The sequence below is a fragment of the Pezoporus wallicus genome, unplaced genomic scaffold, assembly GCF_028554395.1.
Source record: "Pezoporus wallicus isolate ANWC-B61680 ecotype Strahan unplaced genomic scaffold, APGP_CSIRO_Pwel_v1 scaffold_13428, whole genome shotgun sequence".
Lineage (NCBI taxonomy): Eukaryota > Metazoa > Chordata > Aves > Psittaciformes > Psittacidae > Pezoporus > Pezoporus wallicus.
In genome coordinates, this window is record NW_026637482.1 from 1,312,167 (window position 1) to 1,331,616 (window position 19,450).

The 19,450-nt window shown below is 45.8% G+C and overlaps 1 protein-coding gene across 2 annotated transcripts in view; it reads left to right on the forward strand.

The window, feature by feature from the left end:
* The window catches only part of MYO5B (myosin VB), a 151,790-nt gene that overhangs the window by 57,841 nt on the left and 74,499 nt on the right, over nucleotides 1-19,450 (forward strand). For both annotated transcript variants that reach the window (XM_057405669.1, XM_057405670.1), the window contains exons 8-12: nucleotides 2,018-2,125; nucleotides 4,362-4,471; nucleotides 6,046-6,311; nucleotides 14,916-14,997; nucleotides 16,558-16,698. In XM_057405669.1, coding sequence (XP_057261652.1) covers nucleotides 2,018-2,125; nucleotides 4,362-4,471; nucleotides 6,046-6,311; nucleotides 14,916-14,997; nucleotides 16,558-16,698 — 707 coding nt within the window. The remainder of the gene's footprint in view (nucleotides 1-2,017; nucleotides 2,126-4,361; nucleotides 4,472-6,045; nucleotides 6,312-14,915; nucleotides 14,998-16,557; nucleotides 16,699-19,450) is intronic.

Consider the following 19,450-nt stretch of genomic DNA (forward strand, 5'->3'; position numbering starts at 1 on the left):
GTAAAATGCTGGAAAATAAAGAGAGTCTCTATGTGAGCCCAACAGAGCAAACTAGTAAGTGTTTGCTCTTCTAAAGGCTTGATTTTAAACTAGAAAATAAATATTTGACTTAAAAATGCAGGAGTCAGTAATCAGCACGGTGCCTTCCCAAGTGTGATTAACTTACTGATGCCTGGTCAATGGTGCAAAGCAGGAATGTGTTTTATTTGTTTGCAGTGAATCAAATGGTTTCTGTGGTTATTAAAATCATTGCATACAGATTGAAATACAAATATTAGAACCAGTTACACCAGAGATGACTTGAGGCAGAAACAGATCCCAGTATTGATGTATGAAATTGGCGACTGATGTCTTGTACCATCAACAACCACCAGCTTGGGATGCATCTTGCAGGATGATGTGCAGCAACATCAAGCTGTTAATCACAGAATCCTAGAACCACAGACTGGTTTGTGATGGAAGGAACATTAGAGCTCGTCCAGTTCCAACCCCTGCCATGGGCAGGGACCCCTTCCACCAGAGCAGCTTGCTCCAAGCCCCTGTGTCCAACCTGGCCTTGAACACTGCCACGGATGGGGCAGCCACAGCTTCTCTGGGCACCCTGTGCCAGCGCCTCAGCACCCTCACAGCAAAGAGCTTCTGCCTAAGAGCTCATCTCAGTCTCCCCTTGGGCAGGTTAAAGCCATTCCCCTTGGCCTGGCCCTACATCCCTTGTCCCAAGCCCCTCTCCAGCTTTCCTGCAGCCCCTTCAGGCACTGGAGCTGCTCTCAGGTCTCCCTTTCAGGAGCCTTCTCTTCTCCAGGCTGCCCCAGCCCAGCTCTCTCAGCCTGGCTCCACAGCACAGGTGGTCCATCACAGGCTGGGTGAGTTCTGTTGTGCTGGGAGCACCAGGATGGACATCAGCTCTCTGACTCCAGACAACATTTTCTGCGCCTTGTTCCTGATGCTGCAGCCATGAGCAGAGTTACTGAAATCTCTGGGTCCCAGGGCTTTGAATACCAGAGAGAATTAAATGTTTTTCTTAACAGCCTGAAAGTACAGCTAATGCAAAAGCGTCTGCAGGAGGTCTGGGAAGGGATGAGGACCTTCTGGTGGCAATGTGGTTCAAAAAAGGTACAAATTGCAGTGATTTTAAAGGTTACCAGCAGGCTGATGTGGAACACACAGTAGGCTGGTTTCGTCGTTACTTCCATGATAATTCAGAAATATGTTTGTGAATGTTAATGAGTTTTTTTGAGATTTTCTTTACAAGTCACTGCTCCCTGGTTTGAAGCAAGCCGAAGCTGGTGCTGAGGACTGATTCTGGGTAGGATGGGGAAGTTGCCCACCTCCTGGGCTCCCCAAGCCTGCTCCAGCTCTGCCAGCACTCAGCCTAGCAGCCTTTGGGTTGTATCTTTATAGTTTTGGCCCCAGCTAAGCTCTTGTTTAAAGGAGGGGCAATTGCTTGTGCAGCTTTAAAATGGGTATCAATCCTGCTGTCTCTTCTTGTTGTATCTGCATTTAAAATGCATCTCAGTCTCCGTAGGATTTAGTTTTGTGTTGTCCTGAAATAACTGCTAAAGCACGGGTACTCAAATGGTGTAATGCTGGCACTGCAGGTGATTCTCCATTCCCTTTGCTCCCCAGGTTTAAGGCATTATGTGGAAAAGGGTTTAAAGTATCTGAATCAGTCGTGGGTATGTGAAACAGGATAAAAAGAATAAAGTAGTAACATATTTCAAACAGTCAACACCCATGCAATACAGACGTTTTTTGAATTGCAAATACACCCTAGCTCTGCTCTGAATGAACTTGCTTTGCATGGGGAAGGGGTTTCATCACTGCAAGAAGTAGCTACACTCAGTTATCAAGGTTGTACTTCATCCATTTCTGAGTAAACTGTGGTTCAAAAGAGGTGGGTGCCCTTTGGGAATGAGGTGGTGGGGGACAGGGAGCATCCCAGTACACACTCTGGAGAGTGGCTGCAGGGGGATAAGTGCTGCATGGTGATGTATTTCTTCTCTTTATTCTCTCCTAGCGTGTGCTGAAGACTACTTCTACACATCTCAGGGAGGTGACACGTCTATTGATGGTGTGGATGATGCTGATGACTTTGAGAAAACAAGGCATGCCTTCACCCTACTTGGTAAGGGGCTGCTCTCATTGGAACCTTCCTAGCAGAAGTCTCTTGCAAATGTATTCAGTGTTTTGCCTGCACTATATGGCTCTCCTTTAACACCGAGAGGTATAAAAATCCATATTTCCTATTGATCTAGTTGGCTTTACCTTGTTCTTTACTATGAGCTGCGAAGTGTTTCATACCGCTCTCTGTGAAGCAGCAGTGAAATGGAGAAAGACACTGGGTTTAAGAGAAACCTACATAAACCATTGTGGAGTCAAAGCTGTACTGCAGCTTTGATTTGCTAGTTTTTACCCTATTTACAAGAAGGAAAAAAGCTATTACTCTGCAGTTCAGTTTGTATTTGGGTTGAGGGTGATGTCACTTTTCAGACCAGCACAGTATTGTACTGAGTAACTGATGGTTGGGAATAATTTGCTGACTACATCCGTGCTCTGAAGAGTCCACATTTGCATGGCCAGTTGCAAAATCTACCACTCCAACAACCACCTGCGCATGCTGCAGTTGAGCAATGCCATCACCTGCCTGCAGCACCAGATCTTTGAAAGGAAAAACAGTTTTTGCAGGTGAAAACTTTCCCTGTTTATTAATATTTATCTGAAACCATGTTTTTAAATCCCGGTAAGTCTTGGTGCCTCACTGCTGCATTTCACGTGTTGGGAGAGAAGCTCATGATGTTCACAGCTGGCTGTGAAATGCCTCTGAACAGATGTACTGCAACCACACAGCATTTGTCCTCTTTGTGTTTTAGATGGACTCAACCTCTTTTTCTCTGGGGTACAAGCAGTGTCTTGTCTTTGTATTAACCCTCCTCTCATCTGGCTTGTATGACTTTGGTGAAGTACTTAAAAATTACTCCACTGAATGCTCCAAACTTGCCCAGGGGGCTGTAAACCCCAGGGAGCTTTCTCCCCCTCCCCATGTATAGTTTTTCTTTGGTCCCCTTCTCTACGTCCCCAGGCTGACCCCCTGTCTCCTGCTGGTCCCTGTGAAGCACTGTGTGAGCATCTCCCTCCACGACCAATTTCATAGAATGGTTTGGGTTGGAAAGGACCTTAAGATCATCACCTTCCAACCCCCCTGCCATGGGCAGGGACACCTCACACTAAACCATATCACTCAAGGCCTCGTCCAATTTGATGATGTTTTACTGCTCTTCATGTGCTTCCTCTGGCTTTGTTTATCATGGGTTTTTTTTCAGTGTTTCCCAGCTCTCTCTGGTTCTGTTCAGGGACTGGTGAAATTGCTACTACGCTTTCTAGTCCTGTCTTTGTATGTGTAACAAGAAGTCATATTTATCTGCAAATCTCCACCCTAGCCAGGCTTAACTTCAATTAAGAGTGCCAAGTAACAGCAGAGCATTGCTCCTTTCAGTAACCTTGAAACGTTTCTCACTGTGCTGACAACAGAGAAATCCCGAGAGGGGGAAGCTCTCGATAATTCAAAAACCAGCAGGTAATGTCTCAGACCTTGGGTGTGTAATGAGGACACCAGCACTGAACACAAAAGGGGTACAGAAACCCAGTTGGGATGTAAAAGTGCAAGATGCAGCAAGAAAGCTGTGTGCAGGCAGCTGCTGGGCAAAGCTCCTGCTGGGAATGCCTGCAAAATCCTGCCAGAAAAATAATATATAACAATAATATCTTACAATCCCTGTGAAGACCCACAAGACATAGCTCCTATTGGGGCAATGGGGATGGTAAGATAAGAGCTCTGCATCACCTCCATGGTGAATTGTTGTATCCAGTGGTAGCACCAGTCTGGAGGCACTGTGCATCATGCATATGGCTTTAATTTTCTCTTCTGTTTGTGGGATGCCAGCAATAAGTTGTAACTTCCTTGCTCCAGTTATCAGCAAGATCTTGCTGCTAGACTGAGATCACAGAGAAGTGACTCCTTGTTCTGTGAAAGCCACAGAACTCCTACAGCTCTGGGCCTGTTTGATCATTATGGAGTAGTGTCCTTGGTTTTGTACATGTTCACAATAGTATTAAACCCATATGTGATAAAACTGCTTCGATGCAACCAAAGAAATAACATAAGCAGCTCCTCTCACATCCTCCGCTCTCATTTTTGAGCGATGACTTTACTGAGTGCTTATGATGTGTTTGTTGGGAGAGGTCTGATAGCTCTGAAACGCAGCATCCTGGGAAGGAAATCAAACACTGTATGCATTTTCAAATGAACTGAAAATTGCAGTTTGTTTTCTGTTGTGACAACTGGCTATCAATTGTTCCCATAGGAGTGAAGGAGTCTCATCAGATGACCATTTTTAGGATAATTGCTGCCATTCTGCACCTAGGGAACTTGGAAATCCGAGTGGAACGAGACGGCGATGCCTGTAGTATATTGGTAGGTCACCAGCAAGAGTGGGGTACATGGGGAGCTTTGCATGCTCATAAATCGGGCCACACTGTGTTCAGCTTCACAGCAGTATCTTTTGTTAGAAAGCCCTTTTTTCTGCTGGTTTTCTTTGAATTTTTTGAAAACACACCATAATTTCCTGGCTGCTTAGACTTTCCTGGAAGACAATGCATTATTTCTCCTCTCTAGCCAGCCTGTGAATGAGGTGATGTAAAGGCTGCTTACCACCTTACATCCCAACCCCTATTTAACTCTTCTTGCTTTCTTAAAAGACTTGGTGCCCAGAGTATTGGGTGAACAGTGACTCCCACCAGCAAAAGGTGTGATGCTCTAGAACCACTTTTATATTAGCAAACCCATGAAGCTGCTGCTTGTAATGTGGCCATCCAGTATCCAAAGGAGCACAGCACAGTTAGTTAGCATGTATAAATAAGACTAAAAATGCCTTAGTGGTGTTTTTTTTCTGTTTCTGTGTTTGTTCAGAAGAGGGGGAAAAAAAGGCAATTATATGGGAAACGCTATCATTACATCCCAGACTGGGGTTCCTAACTAAAGTACTGAAACAGGTTCTGTGCACACTTTTAGTGTTACCCTTGAGGTAACGTGGTGTTCAATTAGATACTGGAGGTAGTTTGCTTGATACTTGGCAACATGGATATGTGAAAATGGTCTGCTCTGACAGTGTTGAGTTCTATAAAGGAGTTCATGTTGTTTAATTACCTTTAGATGTAATTGCATGCTATTAAATCGGTCCTGTTTTGACTTTGAATCTGTAGTCAAAAACATATCCCAGCAATAGAGCATCCTAGAGGTCTTTTAAAATGCATTTCCCCCCCCTCCTCCAAACCCATTCACCTTCTGTACATGTATGTATCTGGAAACTGTTTACTTCCTTTACTTTTGTGTTACTACACTGAGGAAAAGAAAATTAATTTCTCATTGTCCAAAATGCAGTGTCAACTACCTCGGCACAACAGAGACGCAGAACGGCCTTGTCTTACTTTGAGGGGGGAAAGAAAATACAATGCACTAGAGAAAATGAAGCTCATATCTCATTGTATTGATTATGCAAAACACAAGCCCTTCTGGTGATGCACATTTTGTGAGTTTGTTATTCAAAAGGGAGTTAGTTTGTGAAAGGCATGGTGTAATGGCATTCCCTAGCCTTTAACTTCAGGCTTAATCAAGGTTGTTGTGAAGGAGTGTGTAGCTGCAGCTCAAAGAGGAGTAAAGTAGAAAGTGCTCCTTCCTGTTGACAGTGATTGTGGCTATCTGCTGTTTATGAAAACGGAGACCTTGAGGATGGCCAGACCAGAGGAAAGCTACAGGGTATACTATTATTCAGAGCTCCGTGTAAGCCATTTCATCCATATCCATGAAGGCTAGCTCAACTGGATGAGTGCCCATTGCTTTCCTGTTTCCTGTCAACCACATTGAAACACAGTATTTCCCTACACAGTTATGAAATGCTGCTTGTTTCTTGCACTATCTGGGAACGTGATGTTGAATCTCCAGCTTTGGGGTGTCACCAACCTGCTGACTTTGCTTCTTGTTACCCCCAGAGTGAGGACAATCACTTGAACAGCTTCTGCAGCTTGCTGGGTGTGGAGCACAGCCAGATGGAGCATTGGCTCTGCCATCGCAAGCTGGTTACCAGGGCCGAGACCTATGTGAAGAGCATGTCCCTGCAGCAAGTGGTGAATGCCAGGAACGCCCTGGCCAAGCACATCTATGCCCGACTCTTCAGATGGATCATGCAACACATCAACAAGTCCCTGCACACCACCATTAAGCAGCACTCCTTCATCGGCGTGCTTGATATCTACGGGTAGGCAAGCTTTCTGCTTTTAAGGCTGTTTAGTTAGTCCTTTCTGATTTAACTCTCACATTTTTCTTGGCCTTGTCTTGTGGTAGGTAATGGGAGCAATAGAAAGGGGTGCAATAGTGTATGGTTTGCACTTTAGATCCTCCTTAAGACTGTGCCACCTTAACCCCAGAGTTGAGCACACAGATGTTTGAGTGATGCCTTCTGGGATTTACCTCCCGCGCCATTCCCATTTTGGATTTCTGTCCCCTGTGTTATTTAAGGCATCACACTTAAAGATGAGCTAGGGGTAAAGATGCCCATATGGAGACCAAAGACTGCTCTTGGCTCTTCCTGGGGTTGCTGTGTGGTTTGAAGAAACTGCTTCTTTAGCAGTGAAACTGATGCTGCAGGGCCCTTGTCTTTCAGAGGTCTTTGGAAACCTGCTGCAGGACAGGGTAAGGTGCAAAAAGCTCTACCATAGCAGAGGGCAAGGACTGCAGCCTGCAACCTCAGGGGCAATGAGCTGTTCTAAATTCGGACTGCATGCCAGTTACTGTCCAGCCTGTCACCCTGATGCTTGAGAGCTGGTAGCTTGAGCTTGCGCTCATTTTAGCTGAAGTGCTGCAAAGAAGCAGAAGGTGGAGGAGAAAGGGAGGGATTCTGCGACTTGTGGGGTGGCAAAGGGAAGAGGTCTTCGGGATTTAGGTTTTCCCTTCTCCTCTTTCAACACCATACATTTTCTGTCTTTTGGGGGAGTAAGGGCAAGGGAGAAGTCACAGGTTTGCCCAGGGAAGTGGTAGATGCCCTATCACAGGAAATATTCAAGGTCAGGTTGGAGAGGGCTCTGAACAACCTGTTTAGTTGAAGATGTCCTTACTTATGCAGGTTGGACTAGATGACCTTCAAAGATCCCTTCTAACCAAAACCATTCTGTGCTTCTAAGTGGGACAGCAGTAACCAGCTGTGCTCCCTGAACATATAAAGATGCCCCTATTTTGGAGGAGAATGAGGGATGGATGAGTCGTAGCTGCTTCAGGAACCAGTCCCTGACCCAGTGCAGTTGCTGTGCTTGCTCAATCTCAAATCTCTTGTAATGGCAGACTTCTCGGGAAGGTCTGTTGGGTCTAGGTGAACCTGAAGTTCAGAATTAAATCCTGCCAAAGCTGTTCTGGGTCAGGTGCAGAAAGCTTTTATGGCTATGATACCTACACAGTTACTGGAGCTTGATCTTGGTATGAAACCTCCCATGGGGTTTCTACAGCTACTGGTGTTTGGGATGTTGATTCTAACATCTGCTGAGCAGCCACAGCAGCAGAAAGGCTGCTAGAATGTGCTGGAGCATCAGTGTAGTCCACTGCCTGCTCATCTCCACCAGTGACTGTGGCCTTATGGCAAGGTTTAGGGGGACACTTGTATTAAGTATGATAAGAATACAGTCCTCTTTTTGGGTTTGGGATATCAGTGGTATTTGAGATGGTTTGAGATGGTGAGGTTGCTCTCAAAGGTTTGCAAGTGTCTGGGCTCTCTTCAATAGATAACACAGGACCTGGAAGATGTTAAATAATGAGATGGGATTGGCACAGTCTGGTTCAAAGGCTGTATGAGATGGAAAAGCTGTTTCTCATCAATGTCCCTACAGATGAAGATTTCTACAGGCTGGAGTGTCATAAAGCAAGCTTTGGGATGAAGCCATGCAGCCGATAGTGGGTCACAGCAGAAAACTAGATGTCTGAGTGAGAAAATCAGATCAGTCTTTCAGAAACCTGAAGGAGACTTGAGGATGTAACACTCATGAAAGATTAAGCAGGGCTTGAAAACCTGTTAGTGTGGAAGAAAAACATGCCTCAAATGCAGGTCCTTGGTGCATCACGTCCAGAGACGCTTTTACAGCACTCCTGTCAATGCAGGGTACAGGAGGGCTTCTTTTCCTCCAGGACCTGCAGGTCCTATCAAAAGAAGCAGGTTTGCTGGAGGAGGGTGTCCATGCTTCAGCCCATAATGCTGGTGTGTGAGCCCAAGCTCTTAAAGAGCTCTTAAATCTTAATCTTAAATCTTAAAGAGCTCTTAAATCCCTTTCATAAAGGGGTAGGGCTGTCTGAATACCGAGTATTTCACAACTCAGGGGTTTTAGGTGCTGACAGCCTGGCTCTCTGCAGTCCTTGAAGGTCATGTCATTCCCTAGACTCAGTAATTTGGGAGTTTTAATGCATTCTGCTAAATATTGGACTTCCCCCTCCCCCCATGTCTGTTTTTCCTCTGAGAGAGAAATTAAGCTAGAAAGGCAGGATCCTGCGAGTAGCCTTCACCACATGTCTCTGACATTCCCAAAGCACCTCTGTCCCAGTGTTGCAGCTGGGAAACAGCTGCCCCAGCTGTCCCCATAAGTGGGATTTTTAGAGACAGGAGCCAAGCCAGAGGTGCAGAGATGATTGGGTTTATTTCCTAAATCTCTAATGCTCGACTTCTTTATTCTCTTCTAACATTGAGGTGAGAGGGTGAAGCATTAAAAGCCTTTATTGTATTTATTTGAAAGCATGCTATTTGCTATAGTAGCAATACTGAAATCTGAAGAGTGAATTCATGTGGCATTCCTGGACTTGAGTGGGATAACTTGTTTTCCCTCTGTTTGCCATGTGAAGTGTGAACACCCACATGGCCAGCTGTATGCTGGACTTATTTATGAACTTTAAATATTTTAGCATAAACCCTGATGCTGCAGTGGATTTAGGGTATACTAGTTGCACAGCAGAATAGAGAATAGGAGAAAAGCCAAAATGTGGTATTTGTCGCCTCGTACCTGCTGATGATGTGCCTTCTTGGAAGCCACAGGGATGGTTTGGAGTCATGAATAAGCTTATTTAATACACCAAGGTATGGTGCACTGAAAGGATTAGAAACCAAACAGCCATTTGTTTGCTTTTCCCATTAGGATGTCATGTCAGTGCAGTCACTCTGGGCAGGTAGGACCTCCTGGTGAGTGCATACATGAAGCTAGCGACAGGTCTGCTCCATCAGTTAGCAAATTGCACTGGCAGAATCCTTTAATTAGCTATTTCACATGATCTCCCTTGGAGTTGATGTAGTAAAGCTGCTCTGCCCCTGACCAGCACCCGCTGAGAGGGTCCATAAATCACACCTGCTGTCTCTGAAGTCGAAAGAGTTTCCACTCTGCTATCTTTCTCTCTTGTACTGCCACTCTTGGGTATTTCCACCTAGCTCACCATTGCCTTTTCATCTCTGTTCCAATTAAAGCTTTTCTTGCCCTGTTCCTCTGATCATGAACCTGCAGGTGTTGGTATTTCCAAAGAGTCCTGGGAAGGTTGTGTACCTTTAGTTACAAGAGATGAAGGCAGTGATCCTCATTATGCAATGGCCATACAACCAAGATCAATCATAGCAGGAGCTCTTTCAGGACATGCTAATCACTGAGGCTCTGGTCATGCGTTTATATCAAACATTTGTTGGTCCCATACACCAGATCTTGTTACATTAAAGATTGTAAAGCTCAGTTCCTGTGGGATGGGGAAGAATTGAGCATCCTCTGCTTGGCACGGGCTACACTGGCTCCAGGTACAACATCATAGAATCACAGAATCATAGAACAGTTAGGATTGGAAAGGACCTTAAGATCATCCAGTTCCAACCCATACTCCAGATGGGGTCTCACCAGGGCAGAGTAGAGGGGAAGGAGGACCTCTCTCGACCTACTAACCACCGCCCTTCTAATACACCCCAGGATGCCATTGGCCTTCTTAGCCACAAGGGCACAGTGTTGGCTCATGGTCATCCTGTTGTCCACTAGTACCCCCAGGTCCCTCTCCCCTACACTGCTCTCTAACAGGTCATTCCCCAACCTATACTGGAACCTGGGGTTGTTCCTGCCCAGATGCAGGACTCTACACTTTCCCTTGTTATATTTCATCAAGTTACTCCCTGCCCAACTCTCCAGCCTATCCAGGTCTCGCTGGATGGCAGCACAGCCTTCTGGTGTATCAGCCACTCCTCCCAGCTTAGTGTCATCAGCAAACTTGCTGATAGTACACTCAATTCCCTCATCTAAATCATTGATGAATATATTAAATAATACCGGTCCCAGTACTGACCCTTGAGGCACTCCACTAGTTACAGGCCTCCAACTAGACTCAGCCCCATAGACTACAACTCTCTGGCTTCTCTCCTTCAGCCAGTTCGCAGTCCACCTCACTACCTGATCATCCAGTCCACACTTCCTCATTTTAGCCGCGAGGATGCTGTGGGAGACTGTGTCAAATGCTTTGCTGAGGTCAAGGTAGACCACATCCACCGCTCTGCCATCATCCATCCACCGTGTTATTTCCTCATAAAAGGCTAAGAGATTGGTCAAACATGATTTCCCCCTGGTGAAGCCATGTTGACTGCCCCTCATAACCTTCTTATCCTTGATATGCCTTAAGATGGTACCAAGGATAAGGTGTTCCATCACTTTCCCAGGGATGGAGGTGAGGCTGACCGGTCTGTAGTTACCCGGGTCCTCCTTCTTGCCCTTTTTGAAGACTGGAGTGACATTTGCTTTCCTCCAGTCCTCAGGCACCTCTCCCGTTTCCCAAGACTTGGTAAAGATGATGGAGAGTGGTCTAGCAATGACTTCCGCCAGTTCCCTCAGCACCCGCGGGTGCATCCCATCTGGACCCATGGATTTATGGATGTCCAGATTGCTCAACTGGTCTCTAACCCATTCCTCATCGACTAAGGCAAACCGCTCCGTCGACCTGACTTCATCTAAGGTCTCAGGGGTACAGGGCTCTTCAGGACTGCCCGCAGCAGAGTAGACAGAGACAAAGAAGGCATTCAGTAACTCTGCCATCTCTTTATCTTCTGTCACCAGGGCACCCATCCCGTTCATCAGTGGGCCTACATTGCCTCTGGTGTTAGTTTTGTCTGCCATGTATTTAAAAAAGCTCTTTTTGCTGTCCTTGACCCTTCTTGCCAGGTTTAATTCTAAGGATGCCTTAGTCCTCCTAGCTGCCTTCCTACATCCTCTAGCAGCAGCCTTATATTCCTCCCAAGTGGCCAGCCCCTCCTTCCATGACCTGTAAACTCTCCTCTTCCACTTGAGCATACCCAGCAATTCCCTGTTTAGCCACGCAGGTCTCTTGGCCCTCTTCCTTGACTTCCTACGTGTCGGGATGCTCCGATCTTGAGCACGGAAAAAGCAGTCCTTGAATGTCAACCAACTATCTTGGGCCCCTTTACCTTCAAGCAGCCTTGCCCATGGGATTTCCCCTAGCAATTGCTTGAAAAGGCCAAAGTTTGCCCTGCTAAAGTCCAGGGTTGCAATTCTACTTGGTATTCTACTAGTCCTGCCACACAAGATCCTGAACTCCACCATCTCGTGGTCGCTGCAACCAAGGCAGCCCTCAACCCTTACTGCTTCGACCAGATCCTCCTTGTTAGTGAGGATGAGATCCAGCAGCGCTCCTCTCCTGGTCGGCTCATCCACCATTTGCAGGAGGAAGTTATCATCCATACACTGGAGGAACCTCCTGGACTGCGGCTGGGTTGCCGAGTGGTCCTTCCAGCAAACATCAGGGAAGTTAAAATCCCCCACGACGACCACGGCCTGTGACTGTGAGGCCGCTCTCAGCTGCCTGTAGAAGGCCTCGTCAACTTCCTCACCCTGATCCGGTGGTCTGTAACAGACACCTACAACAGTATCCCCCCTGCCAGCCTGCCCCTTAATTCTCACCCACAGACTCTCAACTCGCTCATCATCTGTCCCTGGACAGAACTCGGTGCACTGTAGTTCCTCCCGCACATAAAGAGCAACCCCACCACCCCGCCTGGCTGGCCTGTCTTTCCTGAAAAGGACATAGCCTTCCATGACTATATTCCAGTCATGTGAGCTGTCCCACCACGTCTCTGTAATTGCCACCAGATCATAATCTCCTGACTTAACACAGGTTTCCAACTCCTCCTGCTTATTTCCCATGCTGCGCGCATTGGTGTACAGGCATTTCAGGGAGCGAGCTGAGCACACCGATTTCACCCTAGGATTGTAGGAGGCCTCCCAGTCTTCATTAATTCTGGAGCGCTGCCCCACTGGGGCAAGCCCAGCTGCAACCCCATCCCCCTTCGAATCTAGTTTAAAGCTCTCCAAATGAGCCCTGCTAATTCGTGCCCCAGCATCCTCTTCCCTCTGTGAGACAAACCTTTCTCACTTGTCATTGTCCAGACTGGTGCCCTATAAAACCAGCCGTTATCAAAGAATCCAAAGCCCTGCCTGTAGCACCAGTCTCGAAGCCAATTGTTCATGAACTGAATCTTCCCATTCCTTCCCACATCATCAGTGGAAGATGGAAGGAGAGAGGAGAAGATCACTTGAGCCCCAGACTCTTTCACCATCCGCCCCAAGGCCCTGTAGTCTTTCTTCATCCCCCTCAGACTGCGGGAAGCAGCTTCCTCCCCACCTGTCTGGAAGACCAGCAGCGGGTAATAGTCTGTCGGGTGCACCAGGTTGGGGAGCGCCCTGGTGATATCCCTGATCCGGGCTCCAGGCAGACTACACACTTCCCTATGATGAGGGTCAACTCTGCATATCGGGCCCTCTGTTCCTCTCAGAAGGGAATCCCCTACTACAATGACCCTTCTTTCTTTCTTAACAGAGGCAGTCTTGAGGTGCAAAGTCGACTCCCTTTTCCTATGTGGCCTTGTGGGCTGGCCTTGCATTCTCACCTACCTCTCCTTCAAGATCCAGGGCCTCGAACCTATTATGGAGGGACACCTGGGGAAGCAGGGCAGGAAGGGGGGAGGGTTTCCCACGACGTCGACCCGGAACTTGCTTCCAACCCTCGTCGTCTTTTTGGTCCCCTACCTCTGCGCAACAGCTACAGGGCAGGGGCTGCCTCAGGCCATCCCCCTCTGTGTGAGAAGGCAGGGGGTCCTTCCCCGTTTTTGGGGGGTATCTCCCTGGAACCTAGTTTCTTGAACACTGCCAGGGATGGATGATCATCCTCGTGGCCTCCTCTGGACTTGTTCCAACAGTTCCATGTCCTTTTTATGTTGAGGACACCAGAACTGCACACAATGCTCCAGGTGAGGTCTCACGAGAGCAGAGGGGCAGGATCACCTCCTTCGACCTGCTGGTCACGCTCCTTTTGATGCAGCCCAGGATTCGGTTGCTTTCTGGGCTGTGAGCACATACTGAAGCCGGCTCATGTTCATTTTCTCATTGACCAACACCCCCAAGTCCTTCTCCTTGGGCTGCTCTGAATCTCTTCTCTGCCCAACCTGTAGCTGTGCCTGGGATTGGTGGGATTGCCATCCCTGGCACAGACAGAGAGGGGAGCATTCCTGGGTTTCTTCAGGACTGTGTGGCTGATAAAAGCACAAAAGTGGATTCTTTCTCCTGTTCCCCCTTTTTCTTCCGCATTTTTGCATTGTCTTTCCTTAAGGGCCCAGGCATTTTGTATGGTGAGGGCATTAACACCTGACAATGCTGCATCACATGGATAACAGCCCGGTAGTCCCCAGAAATACTGATTTATGTTTGTAGGGGCAAGGGGGGGAAAGGAAGGGAAAAGGGCTTCATTTTTTTTAGTGCTTTAAGTCTGTTCTGCCAGCTCTTACAACACCTATTACCTGAGCAATTACTTTGAAGCTCATTTATCATTGCAGCAGCTTATTCTTAAGCAGAGGGAGCCTTGCCACTTGTTCCCTTAGTTTAATCCTTACAGTCATGTGTCAAAGACTTTTTTCCTCTCCCTTCCAAGTGTGCCTTGAAAACAGAAATATAAATAACATTAATTCCTGGTGGTCCTGTTTTTTTAAGAACAAACCCAACTCCCTCTGCCTGTCCCTGGGCTTCAAGTGCTTCAGCCTCTGTCACCCTGAGGCTCTGCTGGTGCTCTGCTGCTTGCCTGTAGTTTGTGCTGTAAGAACTGCAGATTTTTCTTTGCTATTTGTGACTAGGAAACCAGTTTCAAGCTCGGTTTGGAGTTGGCCTGTGGAGGGTTTGGATTATGTTTTGACAAGGGAAGCTTTGGAAGCGCTGGTGAAGAGAGGATCACCAAGGCCAACACCAAGCTCCTAAGGAACGTGTTGAAATTGGAGCTGGAAGCACTATTTTTCCCTCTGCTTTCCAGAATTCACTTGCTTACATGTATCCAATTTTTATGCTGTCAGGAATGCAATATGGAGGCTATAATTATGGATTTAATACCTTGGTTTTCTGCTCTGTTGAATTGCGCTAAAAATACCATGTTTGGTCTTTTAAGACGGCAGCTACTGTTTCTTTATCACCTTTGCAGGGAATATACTTGGACTTAATATTTCAGAATATTTTTCCCTGAGAGAGGCTGTTACATTTCTTATCCCAGACAGCACTTCTGCCTGATGGGCAGGAAGCTACAGTCGTACCAGATACCTCATTTACGCAGAGAGAGAGAGACCTCTCAAATCCCTCGAGTTGTGGCAAGGAAAGATAGACATTTCAGGGAATGAGGAGTAAAGTGTGGATCTGGGATAGGAGGAATGCGAAGAGATGGTTGAGTAGCTGGTGCTCCCCATCATGCATATGACACCCTTGCAGAGGAAAGTAGGTTTTGAGACAAAGAAACGCCTGATGCCGGTTTATTCATCACTTTGCAGGTTTGAAACTTTTGAAGTGAACAGCTTTGAGCAGTTTTGTATCAACTACGCCAACGAGAAGCTCCAGCAGCAGTTCAACTTGGTAAGATCAGCGGGGAAATGTTCCATAAAAGTTAGCAGAAAATACGGATTTTCTTAAGGTGGGATTATTGTATGTTTGCTTCTACTTCATGGCATCTACTTGCAGCCTTGCCATATCTCATGGACAGCATGAGTGTAGTCCTTGGGGTATCGTCTCACAGGTGATGATTTTACACTGCAGCTGCATTAAATACATCAAGTTGACAATGTGGCTCAGCTTGATACTGGAACAGGCTTGAAATGGTTTACTCAGAGGTTCAATGATGGTTTTGAATAAGTAGATAGTTTGCCAATTTTTCTTTTTTTCTCTCTCTCTTTTTTTTTTTTTGGTGTAGTTTCAGTCCTAAACCAAAGCCTGGTTGCTCTTGTGCTGAGTCCAGTTTTCCAGTGTGAGAAAAAGTATGGGTGGAAACCTGCCCATTAAGTGTGGCTTAAACCTCTGCAACAAAAGCTCTGTATTAAATAGTAGGATTGGACACACTCCCTGTTTTTCACTTGAAATTGCCTCACAAAAAACAGAGATTATTCTATTTTGTTAGATAAAAGCACTTACTTGCACTGGGAGTGAAACCAGGAAGGGGTTGTCACCTGCTTTTTGTTGTCAGCAGGGAAAAAAAAAGTACTACTAGTTTCAGGATACAAAGGAAAAATTGTTAAATATGAGCAGCTAAGTACTCCAGAGTAGTTTGGCACTTTGAAACTGTATCATATGCATGGACATGAACATTTCCAGTATATCTAATTTATCAGATCGCTGCTGCTGCTAAAAATGAAAAGTAAATTATGGACTGTATTTGCACTATTCATATCTTACTCAGTATGTCCAGCTATCACTTCTGAAGCTTATTAATTCAAACTCTGAGATGACATGTTTGAAGAGATTTTTAAAAGCTATCTTTGAAGACAAAAGTGCGTTTGAAAAATCATTTTTTAATATGCTTAGGGTATCTCAGAAATAGCTACAGACAATTTATCTGCTTGTGCAGATACAGAAGCCAGGCAAGGAGTTTTAATTTTTTTTTACTTTTTTTTTTTTCCTTAAAACAAGAATCTGCAATAGAAGTGTTCCTGAGTCAGATGCTGCTGCTGATATCCCTTGTAGGATGATGGATGCTCTTTGTGAAGCTCTGCTCAGAGATAGAGGCACATGCACTCTCCCAGCTTGTGAACCTGCTGCAGGTCATTAGTGTTAATCAGCAGAGCACTAAGGGAGAGAGAGATCTTTGTCAGCCCAAGAGTTACATACATCGTTGCCATTTCAATATATGGCTTGCACCCAGATGTACTGATATTGTTGTTTTTTACTGAAAGTCATTTAAAAACTTTCTGTTTTCTCCTGTCCTGTGGTTTCCTAGTGTAATGCTTTTATTTTCCTTGCCAGCAGCTAGATTGAGTAAATGGCAGAGCCTATACAAAGCTGTACGTGAGGGCATCTAAAGCTTCTATGACATCTGGATGTCCTGACAGAATACTCCATCAGGGAGGCGTGGGTGAATGGGGAAGTTGCTGGTGCTGTGTTGGCTGGAGTCACAGTCAGTAACTGCTGTTTTTCCATTCTCAGCATGTGTTTAAGCTGGAACAAGAAGAGTACATGAAGGAAGGAATCCCTTGGACTCTCATAGACTTCTACGATAACCAACCCTGCATAGATCTTATAGAGGCAAAACTTGGTATCTTGGACCTGCTGGATGAAGAGTGCAAGGTAAAGAGGACCACCTACCTTTTCACTGGCATTTTTATTTCTACAAAAGATGAAGAATGGGCTTCAACCTGTGGTAGCTTGCAAGAGAGTAAATATCTCCTTTCACATGCATTGCTGGGGTAGGCTCTTGGTATTTTTTGCTTTAGGACCATTAAGACCCTCCATGGCAGACATTTGCTACCAACCTGGGTACCTGATCTCACCATGTGTTGCTAGAACTCATGTTTCTGGCCTGGCTGTACTTAGGAATAGTCATTGCTTTGACTTTTGATTCCTTCAGTGTTATCCAGGAGCTCCCTGTCTCCAATCTGATTTTGTCTCAAAGGAAACCTGAGTCCTCTTGTGGTAGCTATTTTGGGTAAAGTTAGCTGCCTTTAACATGCAGGCTTCAGATACTAGTGATGTTGGGAGGGTAGTTTGCCTTATTTTACTCAATCTCTCTCTCTCATACTAGCCTAAATTTAATCTTGCCAGAAAGTTGAGAAATGAGGCCAGAACCACAAACTTTCATGAGAATCCATAAGAAAGGTTGGACTCACTCATTCCTTGTTCAGCTATGAATTATCAAATCTATTTATGAAAAGAAATGGAAGATGGGAGATTTTCTTTGGAAGGTGGGATGCCTGTTTTGAAGATCTTTGGTTTGAAGAGTAGGTGGAAAGTCCAGAGTCTTTAGGTATCATCATCTCAACAGGAAAACTCAATGTGATGCTGTGATGAAAAGGGCAGTTTATGTCTCGTCTGGTTCTGTTCTATGCTCAACAATGATAATGAGGAAATACCAGAGAGAGTGTTACCAAATCTATAAAACATATAAAACATTGTGATGCTGAGGATAAAGAAACTGAAGTGCTGCATGAGTGGGTGTAAGTCAGACAGTGGGAGGGTTTTCAGACCCTTTGACACAAAGCACCCTAGTGTGCAGTAGCTAGAAGTTGAAGCTTGACCCATTCAACCATGAACTGAGCCTCTTTAAGGCTTAGAATAGCCTGGTGGAAGGGCTTTCTTGCTGGATGTGGGTGCCTTGTGAAGCCTCAGACTGGTTTTGCTGTGGTGCATTCAACAAGTTGTCTTTGGGAAGAGTTTCTGTTGAGACTCTGATTCTGTGTCAGGAAGTGTCCTACTGATTGTGGGAGGGTTTTAAACATTTTTGAACAAGTGCAGGGAAGGGTGAGGCAGGGATTGATGGGACAGCTGAAGCAGGGAAGGGCCCCTTTACCAGGATAGCCAAGGTGATAAGAAGGACAGACTGAACTCTTGCTGGGTCGGTGAGATCCATGGGTATGGGACAGGTCCTGTGGCCCAAGAGCATGAGTGTCACACTGCATCAGAGGGAAAGATTTTTGGATCCATTATTTAGACTAGTGTCCCTATTGGGATTTAAGGAGATGTGTGACCTGGCCTTGTCTGGAAGGCAGGTGACATGTCAAGCAGCTGCTCTCTCCAAGTGGCAAGACTCCAGTCCCAGGCATGACAGGGCTGTCCCAACCTGCATGTCCCATGCTCAGACCTCATCTGAGGTACAGGCATTCTGGGTGTCTCTGCAATACCTAGGGCTGATTTTCAAATCTAGTCTTATGAAAACTCCTTAAAAATGAGAAAAAATTAAACTTAATTCCATGCCCTTAAAAATAGCATCTTACCCAGTGCTGGCTCAGAAGGAGGTCAGATAGTGCTTGATACTCGGCACTATTTCATTTGGTCTCTGTTCTTTTAATCCTGATAAATTCTTAAGGCGATAACAAGCTCCTGGGTATTGTAAAGTTTCTCTCATGCCATATTGACTAATAATACTCTTTGCTCCTCTACAAAGCACCTGGCACTGGTTGCTGCTGATGACATGGCATTAGTCGGAGCAGCTCCTATGCATCAACAGTAATATGGGCAACTTTGCTGTAGATACGCCTAGTACTACTGTTTTCCTCCATGTTTTGGGGTTCTTTTGTCTAAAAGAATGAAACACAAGACCTATTCCCTGCACCCCATCAAATGCCAATTATCTGGGTATTTACCTGTCAGTGGGAATGCTGTCATTAGTCACAGGCTTTTATTACAGGCCCTGTAGTAGTCTCTTTTGTAATAACCTGGAAGTGTTTTCCAGCTTTATGAAAATTTCAGCAAAGCCTGTCAGCCGAAAGCAACAGTTTATGGATGAAAATCTTTACCCCCCAGCAGTGTTTCACGTCTTGGGGAGAGCTGGCCATGACAGGCACAAGACCACAATAGGGTAATTTTAAGTCATCTTGTTAGCACATTCAGTGGCAGATAAATATACTGCAGGACTCGAAATGGGCATCGAGGGGGTCCTGGCAACATAATGAAACATTAGCGCAAAAGTGGAGGGTTTGTCGCTAATGTTCTTCCTTCACAGTATGGCTTTCTTTAAGTCTTTAATGTGAGATTGGGGAGGGGGTGGTTGGCTACATGCTGGAGCAGTACAGCTAACAAAAGTCATATGAGAGTCTTGTCACTGCTTAGAGAAGAACAGGACCAGACAGGTTGATTTTTTTATTTTTTTTTTTAAGAGGTGTAAATTATCCTCAATGGAAGTTGAAAATCCTCTAAATAATGAAGTCAAATCACTGTGTCAAAGCTGGATGAGGTATTCTGCTTTTCAGGCTTAAACTACTTGCTCTGTTGGAGTGCTGCTTGCTTTCTGTATGCTTCCCAAGTGCCATTAGGGAGTACAGTCAGAAGCTGCTGTGGATGTCCAGGTTTCTCCATAAGGTGTCTTGCTGCCTGGCTGCTTTCT